Below are 11,865 nucleotides of genomic sequence, written 5' to 3' on the forward strand. Positions count from 1 at the left end.
ACAGTCTCCTAAGATAAAAGCAGTTGGCAAGTATCAACTTCATTCTCCAAAAAAAAAATACAACTTCTTCCCTCTTCCCCTCAAGAACTTCAACAATTGATTTACACCGTGGTAAATTTATACCGAAGTGGCGTTTGTCTGCAGTGATTTACTGTTGTTTTGAAAAGTGCCCCCTCTTGTGGACAAGGGAGGCAGTACAATGCGTTTCGTTTAGAATGGCAGCCATTAGTATGCGTGGACGCCAACAAATGGTTTTTAAAACACCCAGTTCTCTGGGTAAACGTTATTATAACTTTATATTAGCCTACATACACAATTATTGTTTAAATAAATAACTAAAATAAATAAAAGCAATACAATAAACACGAATGCGTTTTTTTTAACCTGGTAGATAAATAGAAAATAGGGGAAATATTAAAATGACATTACATGCCTGAAGATAAAATGTGTCCAATTTAATTTTAAAAATGAACTACTGTCATAACACAGAATTCATAATTGCATTGTCAAAAAGTTTTTCAATGTGAAGGCTAGAATAAAACAAAAAAAAACCTACAACAAATCAGATTTTTATGTTTTTATTTATTTATTTGATTTTTTGGTGTTTTATTGTTGTTTTTCTCGTCAAAAGAATCCTGAGGTATTCACAATATAATGGCATTTATTCTTTTTTGAAATGAGACCAAGGGATATGGGGGAGGCAAAATACAGCAAGAAAATAAAAACAATGAGGGGCAGTAAAGCTGTGAGACTTGATACATGCATCTTTGTGGTGCCAATAAAAAAAATAAAAATAAAAAAGAGTGGGGGGGGGGGGTACTCTTGTCTCTTTACAGTGCAAGCTGGTAAAGTCAAACTAAAGCCAAACATAAATTAAATTTGAATTTCAAACACTTAAGAAGGGAATAGCCATCAAAATAAAATGGGGAATTGGACAAAATTCCAAATATGGTGACAATTTGTTTGTTGGGGTACATAGTAAATAAAACATAATCAAATAGAGGAGTCTAATGTTTGTATTTTGGGACATTTCGGTATATTATTATAATAATGATATAATTTTTACTGCTCATTTCTCAAGTCAAGTTTGAAATAAAAAAAGATAAAAATCAAGACACACATCAATAATAAATATATACGAGTGAAGAAAATAAATTGTTGAATGTTGCTCTTGCCGTGTCACAGATAAATAAAAAAAAAAAATGGTTGTGACACTTTAAAAAAATAAAGGGTGACAGTTTGCAATGCAAGACACAAAAAATAACAATACTTATAATAAAAACCCATTACAAGTGCAACATCAGTCATGACAGCTTTTGGAAAACAAAAGAAAAGCTCTCGTATTTGACCAATCGGTTCACTTACTACAGCATCAAACCAGGAATACAAAAATAATCAATAAAACACAACAATAACTCAAAAACCAGGGCAAGGGTGTGTTTGTGGAAGCGGGAAGAAAGGAACAACACACAATTTATAATAATCCATATTGGGGCAATGAGTCATAAAGTCACCAAAATATCTGCTCAATCCGCATCAATAAATCGTAACAATACTATTAGAGTTGAGTTTAAGTGTCGGCTACAATCAAGCGGACATCAGTTACAGCTAGAGACCAACATCCAGTGAAACCTCCAAAGTTGAATCCATGCTCTGATGCTGGTTGACCTTAAAGTTGTTCCAAAATTAAAAAAAAAAAATCCTCTTATAGGAACTAATGTCAAATAAAACTGTACAGGTTATGCATTAAATAACATTTTAACACCCTTAATGGTCATAAAAGTCTTAAAAACAAGTTAACCGCTGTGCAATAAAACTAAAGCAAAAATACTCATACCATAAAACTTAAATTGTGTACGTCATTGATAATTATTGCTGTAATTGTACTGAGCAGATTAAATTCAATTTCTGGATATAGGGTTATAACCACGCACACTTCTTCAACTTTCGAGGTTCCACCGTGCATTTATGATCTATTTGTCCAATTTGGTGTCATTTTTGACCTGAATAGTATCCATAAACTCATAATAAAATAAACTTAAAACCATAAATCATCTGAATTGTGACACAACAATGATCATAAAAAAGCATAACAAAATTATAATAATCATCACCATCAATACAGACTTTTGGTAGACACGCATACAGCTAGGTGAAAATAAGAAAATAAAAGGGAGCTTAAAGTGGGATTGAGAGCTTTGCAAAAATAATACAACATTCCTGGCAAAAAAACAACAACAAATAAGTCATGTGCATCTCCAACTCCTAAACAAAAACGGAAGAACCAGCTCTGACAATGGCGTGCACTTGCGAGACTTGGCGGCAGGGGGAGCAACCTTTTTACAATGATGTAGTCAATAAACACATTTTAACATATTATCAGGGTGAAATTACAAGTCCTGTTGATATTTTTTACAATTGCATGAAAGGCCAGCCAGATAATATACTTGCATGATCCCCTTTTAAATGTTTAAATTTGCCCACATTTTTTTTCCCTAGGGACAGTGTGGAACGGATTAATGGCAACTCCATTCATTTCAATGGCAAAGGAGGATTTGAGCGAGTGTTTCAATTATGAATGTGGTGACGGGATGAATCAAATTCCAACATGCAACTTTTGTGTATTATTTATGCAAGTGTATGCAATTTGTGAGCAAACTTAAGATTTTATCAAGGGATCAAATCCATATCTCCCCAACTGTATATAGCTGGTCTGTAAGTTCCCCACCCCTGCTTTACAGCATTGAGCCAACTCCACAGAAAGCGAGATAAAAAAAAAAAAAAAAATCCCTACCCACCCTGATACAATCCTTAAATGTGTAGTCTGCTCATTAAAACTCGGAGGGAGGGAGTCTCTTTATAATGTACCGCTCGTAGCAAGCCGACATGGTTTAGCAAGACTGCATAGTGACGATGATATTTGGTTTACTTACAGATGGGATTTAAAACACATAAATACAGAGAGAGAGAGAGAGAGAGAGAGAGGGAGGGAAGAGAGAGAGAGCGAGAAAGAGAGAGAAAGCTGCTGGACGCCAAGGCACAGCTCAGGTAGGCGCTAGCAGCTAGCTTCACCGTTTATATACACAGCCGGCGAGCTAATATACACATCAAGCCAGGGTGGGATCACTTTAAATATTTGGTTTCTCTACAACAGAGTTGGAGGAGCTTTCCTAGATTTTCCAAAGTTCTCCAGGAGTCCTACTAAATCAGATGGGTCTGTACCGAGCCCACTCCTGTTCTACAAGCCAAGTAGTACATAGAGCATGTGTCGGTACACATCAGCTTATAAACAAAAACAAATTAGACAGTGGGAGACTGGGGACACACGCACACACATCCGGTCATTCATGACTGGATGCCAAGCACCGGAATGATTCTTTTTGTACATGTCAGCTCTGTGGATGTAAACCGTGGCTTTAAAGTCAAGTTGATATTCTGCAGAGTAGACAAACGGGCCGAGCCGAACGACACCGCTGGATCACATCGTGTCAATGCATCGATGGCCTTTTGCTCCACTCAACTATTCCTGTACATCGTGTCGACTCGAGTCGTTCTGCTCGACCCCCTCGTCGTCGTGTGATACTGTATAATGTGCCAGTCTCCCTCTGTACGGTAAAACAGAGCACACAAAAGGGGCGGGGGGATTGGGGGCTGCTACACCACAGCACCCCCTAAAGCCACTCAAACACACAATTATATTATTTGTATATAAATAGATATATATGTATAATAGCTGAAAGCAATTCATAACAGTTGTTACTGACAATGTTGGGTTGTGGACACCTTTGGTGTGCAGTTGTTAAGCTCGCAGTGGATGGACATGACCGAAAGCATCTGGACAGACAGACAGATAGATAGACAGCCACCCTCTTAATCCGCCTATGGTGTAATGACTTGTATTAGTTGTGTGAAGTGTGGTTACGTGGTGTCATGGATTAGTACTTTACTCTCACTTGGTTTTCGCCTTCCTCAAAACGTGCTCTTCTAATCGGTATTTGGTAAAAACAACGTGCGGTCTTTTGCATTGGACTTCACGTATTTGGCAAAAACAGTATTTTGTCCTTTGGGGGAAAAAAGAAGTGACGGCAGCGTCTAAAGCAATTAACACAATTAAATTACAAAATGAAATTGTAGCAGCAGTAAATAAATATGTTGAAACGGAACAATACAAATCAACTAGCTCGCTGGCTAATTCAAGCAAAATAAAAAGTTGGCGTAACGCCATGAAAGCTTTGTACAATGGCGGATATCTTCTCGACAGTCCCTCTTTCTTTTAAGCACATACTTCAGTTCCTTTTGTCTACTTGAACTTTCCTCAACAACTTGACCTCTCCTTCCATTTCCGGTCATCTCTACTGCCATCATCTCATCTCTCGCTGGCTTTCTGACACTTCCTGGCTCGTTCAGTACCACTCATCGCTTCTGCATCTCTCTGTGATTTGCTTTGGTGCCTAGTCAGTCAAGTCTTCACTATACTAATTCAACTAGGCTTAATTGTGGATAAACATTCACGTTTCCACTATTGATGCTAAATAATTCTCACGAGAATCTCACTTAGTTTATGCATGAAAATAAGTCATCAATTTGGGGGTTAGAGCAAAATAGGTTTTTAAAAAAACAAATTGTGGTTAAAATATGACTAATTATTAGTTATTAATTATAAGGCTTTAAATCTAAACGCTTGAACGATAAAATTAATACTCTCTGTATGACAACATGTTTTAGATATATTGGGCTACAATTATTTTTATTTTGAAGACATTTACAACAACGTAGTGATTAAACTATGGTTTGATAATAATAATAATAATAATAAAAACTTAGCTGTGATTTAGTGTTTTCATATCCACAAAAAAGTGGCCAATTATCTTATGGCCTATATATTTGTGAGAGAAAAGGAGCACTATTTTAATTCTTGAACATACGCCTCTTCGTTTGAACAATAAAGTAAATGTTGTTAGCGCACCCGAAGATGTCTCCTCATAACCGCAATCACCTTTGGTCTGGAAAACACTAAACAGCAGAGGCAGACAGAGAGGACGAGGTAGATAAGCAAAGTGGAGTCGGCAAGATGGTGACGACACCTATCCACCTCCTTTTCTATTTCTTTGTACAAGTCCAACGTCTGCGTCTCCTCACGGAAAAAGCAATTGCCACTTTTCCAAGCCACCAGTTTCCTTCCATCTCCTCTCCATTAAAGACCAACAACTCAAAAAGGTTAGAACACGACACTAATCTTCTTTCCCAGAGTTTTCGCTTCCAATTGTGTAGCCGATACAAAGATTGGCGCTCGTTGACTTGAAAACTGATCGGTATTAGAAATGATGATCTGTGTGTGTTGGACTAAAATACCTAATTAGGGTGTATAGTGTGTCAAGTAGATTTGATTTCAGTAGTTCAACTGAAAAAACAAAACAAAAGATTGAGTACCAAATCGGTTCATTCCAATATTAAGAAATATTCGATTGTTTGTAAAATTCTGATGTTTTTCTATCAACTGTACAGTAGGATGGAATAATCCAAATTGCGTATAAAAACAATAAAAATCTCATGTATAGTGAATCCATACATGAGTACAAGTCTTTTTTAATTGAACTAGTGAAATAAATGCGGTTTCCTCCAGTGTTCAAATTTATTGCGACTACTCGTGATTGTGTTTGTATTCGGATACTCTACAGTAGCTCGGGTGACACCCGCTGCTAAGCCGCAACTAAAAAAAGTGACAACACGTTTACGAGTGCGATGACAACAATGGTAGCCGCGCGCAAATGAAGCTAACTAACTACAGAGCGCCTCCCTCCCATGTCTGCCTGTCCAGATTGAACATGCAATCCAATCCATCAAATCCACCATTCCCAAAAAATCCGTCGCCGTCGTTTTGCTCGTCGAGGGCTTCTCCGGTGAACAGAGTCTAAGGCTAGGCTTAGCGTCTTGAGGCTGAAGCTAGACTACATTTGAGAGGGCAGCTGAGATAACAGCGGGGCGAAAGGGGGCTCTGCGGGCTACCTGCTAAAGAGCGAGCAGTGGAGCTGGTGCTGATGGCTGTAACACTGACTGCTGCGTGGAGACTCGGTGCGATCCATCACCGTCTGGAACCAACCGGCCACGTCCACCTCCAGCACCTCGTAACGTCGGATGAAGCTGTGCTCCTGCAAAGAGGTCAACAAGATTGATTAGGCCATTGTGCCATTTGCTGTCGCCAAAAATGGAGATCATTCAAGTCTTACCAGCAACTGGTGGTATTTTGGCCGTTTTCTGTGATCCTTAGTGAGGCTGTAGAAACGCAACAAGAATTTCTGTCAATATCTTGTATGAAGTTTAAGAGTGTTTATTTTGGGGTTTGCCCAGCTCACCAATCTTTGACGAAGGACTGGAAGTCGAGGGAGAATCCCATGCTGAGAGGCAGCAGAGGGGGGTCTTCCTGTAGCACTTTGGTCAGGACCTCAAAGTCTGTCTTGCAGTTCTTGTAAGGAAACTGTCCGGTAGCCAACTCCACCTAGTGCAGTGTCGACAGTCAGCGAGTCATTTCACAATCAGGTGCATGACTTTCATTTTTCTAAAATTCCATCTGTGACAAGCTCTTTTCACAAGTTGTTAGTCAGTTGTTAAGAGAAGCTACAGCAAATCTAGATGAAGGTGCAACTTGAGGAATTTTGTTCTATTAAAGATGAGGGTAAAAAAATAATCAGTCAGGATGACTTGAGAGTCTGACCAGAGAGATGCCAAGGCTCCACACGTCCGCTCGGATATCGTAGTCGGGTTTGGTGGGATCGGGAGGGTCTATTCTCTCGGGCTGCAAGGATAAATACAAACTTCAAACAAAATGCCTGGACAAACTTTCTGCTAGATAGTTTCATTAAGTTAACAAATTTTAAAAAAAAAGGGGGATTTCTGAGCACTTACTGCCATGTACGCAGCACAGCCAGCGCTGCGGGTCTTTGCCTTCGAGTCGACGAGGCGTCCGCTGATGCCAAAGTCGCAGAGTTTGATCTGACCTTTTGCGTCCAGGAGGATGTTGGAGGGTTTAACGTCACGGTGGATGACGCCATGTTTCTCTTTCAAATACAGCAAAGCTTTGACTATCTGGAGCACAAACACAAAGGGGTGATGAAATTGCAAAATTAAGGCAGCAATGTATTTTCTTGCAGCTATTCAATATTTGACTCGGTCACAGCAAAGCTTTGAGGCAGCGATTTTTGTAATGCAGTTACTGGAGTTACTAAAATAATTGCTGCCCAACTGAAATGGCTCACTTACCGCAACAGTCATCTTTCCTAAAATTTGTTCTGGGATGGGGCCTTGGATTCTCTTCTTGAGCTTCTCAGCACACGTTCCCATCAGCTCCATGGCAATAAATACATCGGTCTGGAAAGACAAGCCCGTATGAAATTGTATTAATGTCATTGATGTTTTATTACTTTTTTTTAACTTTATACTTTTAATCTGCATTATAACAAACAAACCAATTTTTTTTTTGCAAGTTCCACTGTAAAGTATTTAGAGGACACCCACATTGGTAACTATGGCACCGTAGCACTGAATGATATAAGGGCAGTCGTGACTTTTCAGCACCACGTCCAGGTCCATCAGGATCCTCTTGTTCTCGTCCTTGTTTCCTGTTCGGCGCATTTGCTAAGGACACACACACACATTTGGATTTAATAATAGAAAGATGACAATTCAACAGAACTATCATAGTATAGAAGAGAAGCAGTTAATATTCTAAAAAGGCCATTTCAGAAATCTGTTGTTGAGATATGTTCCAATTCTAAAGGCAGTTGTGGGCAGGTAGAAATACAGCGAGGTCTTACTTTAACTGCAATGACGTGACCAGTCTTCTTGAATCGCACTTTAAAGACCTGCCCACAGGTCCCGCTGCCAATCTCGCCTTCATTGATCAAATCCGTCACCTCAGCCGGATACCTCTGGAGAATGACAGATGCGAACCGGCATTGAATTTAATGTATTGTTGAACCAGGATCAAGTCATCTCACCTGTCCATCAATTTTTAGATAACCCGTTTGTTTCATGATTTCTTGCAATTTCTGGTCAATCTCTGCACTGTGGGGACAAAAACAAAAACATTTTCCACATTAATGCAACGTAAGATTCGAAAGTGTCGATGCATCGTGCGATGATGCAAGTTGGGCCCGACCAATGTTAGCAGTTGCAAACAAATGGCAAAATAAAATCTTCCGATTTTTCCCCAATTGTTTTTGTTTTCTTATCGGCTTACACAATACAACGTTAAGACAGCAATAATGAGATTCAAATCACCCAGGGGGGAAAAAAATGGTATTGGAAATGAATACTGCCAAATGTAGAAAAAAAATCCATATCGGTCGGGCCCGAGTCAAAAGTGTACATTTTTGATCTCACATACTTCTCTAGACTCTTCTGTAAGCCATACTGTGGGGTGGGGAGGTTGAGCATGTGTCTGGGGCGACAAGGGTGGTGGTGCTGAGGCGAACTCTCTGAAGATGATGAGCGGCTACCTGCATCGTTGGCTAGAGGCAGCTGAAGGGCTGGTGTGGGAGAGAAACCATCACTAATAGTGAGTGCATTGCATACCACAGGCCTGCATGTCAAACAGCACTGAAAAACCTTTGTTAGCCATTCCAAGCCGCCATTGTGCCTCATTCCACAGGTGAGAATATAAATATTAAACAGAAATACACCTTCTGTCGCGGGACATAAGATCACGGTCTCGTTATTCTGTAGATTTTCATGGGGCGGAGTTAATAATAATTTTGTTCAAAAACTCCCGTTTATTTTTGGTGTGCTTTTACTGCCGACCAGTAGATGGCAGCACGGTTTGAGATGCTGTAAATGTGAAACAATCTGAATAAAACAGGAACTGTTTCAGTTTCAGCCTAGCCATGTTTTTGTAGAAAATTTGTGATCTGCTGAATTCTGACCTATAGATTAAATTTATAACGTATCGTTACATTTCGGCACTGATGTATATTGAGAAATAAGAGAAACTTAGATTGGGGAAAAAAAATCTTCACTATTTGTATATGATCCATTTATGCTTTTACTCGCGTTTCTCTCAATTCTAAAATGCCATCTTCATGTCTGAGTTTTGCGGTTGTCCGGTCAGGATCGCTTTATAGCTGTAATAGCAATTTTCTTTGGTAGCGATGGCCTCTTCCATGCCCAAGAAGCAGTGGGTGTTCATATCCTGGAGCCTGTTGAGGGGAAAACCGCTTAGTGAGGGGAGGGAAAAGGGGTTAGTAAAAGTGCAGCTCCAATTTGGCCGGCTCCAATTTTGCTGGCATAGACTAGACAGACACACGGAGCCAGAAGAGAGAAGATGCAAACCAAGACACAAGGTTGCAGGTGCCGCCCCCTGCAGGTGAGGAGGAACATGGGGCCATAGTGCAGCTGGAAGTTAGAGGACTTTCAGTTTCAGGCAAACAAACACGAGAGAGGAAGACGAGTATTCACCGCACTCCAGGGATGCGGAATTAGACACTGTCAAAACACAAACACTACCCCCCCCCCCCCCAAGAAAAAAAAAACCCACAACAAAATGCGCCGTGCAGAAAGGCTGCATGCACTGTGCGATCCTCCGCCTCCAGCAAAAGTTGAGGTTAATTGTCGGACAGCCGCATATCTCTCTCTCTCACACACACATACACACGCCAACGCTGTCCTGCCACTCACTGACGCACAGACAAGAGGAGATGGGAAGGAACGATAGAAAGAGGGTGTGATTTGAGGGGGAGGTGTCAATGGGCTGAAGGGGAATAGCAGAGATGATTTCTGAGTCATAGAATAAAAATATCGAGGAAATGCGTTGCCAAACCTAATAATCATTTATTGTGTCTGTCTAAAATTCAAAAATGGTACATTGGAATCTCTGAAATTATTCTAATTCCGGGCCCAAATGCGGTCGAATAAATATCAACAAATGTTAACTTTTTGATTACCTTTGTGTAACAAGAATTGGAAAAATATATGACACGATTGAAGACGATTCAACACGTATCTGAATACATGAACTATGATTTCGATTTGGAACATCTCCATTTAGATTGATTCAGCCCAATTCCTATGGTACCGCTCAGTTTGAGAGGGTATGATGCAATGAGACTTCTTAGTTTACATATTTACGAATGAACTTTTCATTCCTGTGAATAAGTAAGGCATTTCCTTCAACCATATATGCCTCAAACAAAAGACAGATCAATTCACTTACATCCCCTAAAAGGATTTTTTTTCCTAATCAGACAAAAAAAAAAAACACAAGTTGAAGGACAGCTGTAAAGCCTTTTCAGTAAACTGGCACCACGTAGTACCAATAAGTCGAAAGAGAGGAAGCGAGACTCAGATGAGGTGATGAGACTATGTGTAAAAGAATGGAAGGGAAATCAGGGTGGTCAGAAATGGCATGGCGTACAAGACGGGGTGGGGTGGCAGGTTGTTGTGCGGTGGCAGAGAGAGCGATGGATTGAATGATACCTGCACGTTGGGAAGGAGCTGGAGCAGGACTGAGCTGGATCACGATGACTAGACGGAGGAAAGAAAATACAACACACACACACGCACATTACTACTCTGCAACTACTCACACACATTCCCTCTCATACTACACATATATTCTCACATAAGACAAATGCAGCAAATAAAAAACAGTAGAACACACCTTGTAAAAATAAACAGTTCTACATCTTTGACTCTTTAGAAAGGAAGCAAATTCCAAATACTTCAGAAAAGATACATGTAAGGCACAGAACGTTTTGAATTCCATGTTCTGAAAAGATCGGAACATTGTTTTCTTTAGATATGCAATCCCTTCAGAAACAGAGATACAGCAGACCATATGGAAGAAGAAGAAATTCACAAATGCACTAAGAGGAGGAAGGAAAATCGAGAAAACAGTTTTGTAGAGGAAAAAGAAGACTGGAATATTATATATTTATGACTATAAATAAAATCACTTGCTTGTGTATTCACCAACAATTTTAAGTCTGACTTACACAACAGACAAAAATCAATGAAAGATATGTTAAAAGTAAATGATCTTTTATTTTATTACATTTATTTGGTGAGTTTAGTATCTGTTAGCCGCTGTCTCGTCAAGGATGGAAAATGGCAGTAAAATTGCATTTTGCAGCAGGGTTAATCACCACGAAACACCGTTATTGTGGAAAAACACTCGCGTAACTCCACGAAATAACACAAAAATACAACATTTGATGGTTTATGTCGGGCCTGCCGCTGACTATTGCCTCAGTCTGCTAGCTCGTTAGCTTAGCATGTTTGACAGCACAGTAGCGCAACACATTCTCGAGGTGACTATCGGCTAATTACTTCATGACAGCGACTCGGACTTTCAAATGTCATTTTACACACCCACCGGGACTCGTTTCCAACAAAAAAACAAGCGCAAAAGAGTGAAACAACATCGCGTAGTACGTGCGTCGGTGTTTGTTTATGTAGCTAGCAGGTTAGCACGCAGTGGCTAACAGCGCCCCTTTCCTTCACTTCCACCCTCCGCCTCTTTCGAGCTTTTTCCTCCTCAACATAGTTATTCTGGCCCTTTTATGGACAGCCCGGGCATCCCCTGTGGACACTCACTTGGTCTTGCGTGGGATCTATGCGGACTCATGTCAATCTTGAGGTCCATACTCCGCCGAGCCTCTTCGTTTTCCTGCTTTAGTTTCTCCTCGATCCGCGAAAGCCTCTGTTCCAGCGACGACATCTTGAAAAATTGAGCTTCCCACGAAGCAGAGCTCGATACTGCCCTCTTTGGCAGAATGGAACAAGACTGCAGACATGCACCTGTTAGTAAAATTTGATAAAGTTTTTGCCTCAGTTAAATACACAATGTGTAATTTGTACATCAAGGCACCACTG

The 11,865-nt window shown here is 40.2% G+C and overlaps 1 protein-coding gene across 2 annotated transcripts; it reads right to left on the minus strand.

Annotated features, from left to right (window-relative positions):
• Nucleotides 1-1,697: 1,697 nt before the first annotated feature.
• map2k7 (mitogen-activated protein kinase kinase 7) lies at nucleotides 1,698-11,748 on the minus strand. Of its 2 annotated transcripts, XM_061273421.1 has the most exons (12): nucleotides 11,587-11,748; nucleotides 10,468-10,515; nucleotides 8,384-8,525; nucleotides 7,995-8,061; nucleotides 7,812-7,925; nucleotides 7,513-7,632; nucleotides 7,258-7,365; nucleotides 6,904-7,083; nucleotides 6,713-6,793; nucleotides 6,354-6,496; nucleotides 6,228-6,273; nucleotides 1,698-6,149 (listed from the first exon to the last, which is right to left on the minus strand). In XM_061273421.1, exons 1-12 carry the CDS (start codon nucleotides 11,708-11,710, stop codon nucleotides 6,003-6,005), a joined length of 1,320 nt encoding a protein of 439 aa, XP_061129405.1. In that variant the 5' UTR covers nucleotides 11,711-11,748; the 3' UTR covers nucleotides 1,698-6,002. The 2 variants fall into 2 exon arrangements, with proteins under 2 accessions (XP_061129405.1, XP_061129406.1); XM_061273422.1 differs by lacking the exon at nucleotides 10,468-10,515 and having other exon boundaries at nucleotides 11,587-11,744.
• Nucleotides 11,749-11,865: the final 117 nt, after the last annotated feature.

Source organism: Syngnathus typhle, linkage group LG3 (genome assembly GCF_033458585.1).
Source record: "Syngnathus typhle isolate RoL2023-S1 ecotype Sweden linkage group LG3, RoL_Styp_1.0, whole genome shotgun sequence".
In the NCBI taxonomy this organism is placed as follows: Eukaryota; Metazoa; Chordata; class Actinopteri; order Syngnathiformes; family Syngnathidae; genus Syngnathus; species Syngnathus typhle.

Coding starts and splice junctions, on each gene's coding strand:
- map2k7 (XM_061273421.1), bottom strand. CDS start 11,710: ATGTCGTCGCTGGAACAGAGGCTTTCGCGGATCGAGGAGAAACTAAAG. Junction 8,526..10,467: donor AGCTCCTTCCCAACGTGCAG/GTATCATTCAAT, acceptor CTCCCACACCAG/CCCTTCAGCTGCCTCTAGCC. Junction 6,274..6,353: donor CAGTCCTTCGTCAAAGATTG/GTGAGCTGGGCA, acceptor GCGTTTCTACAG/CCTCACTAAGGATCACAGAA.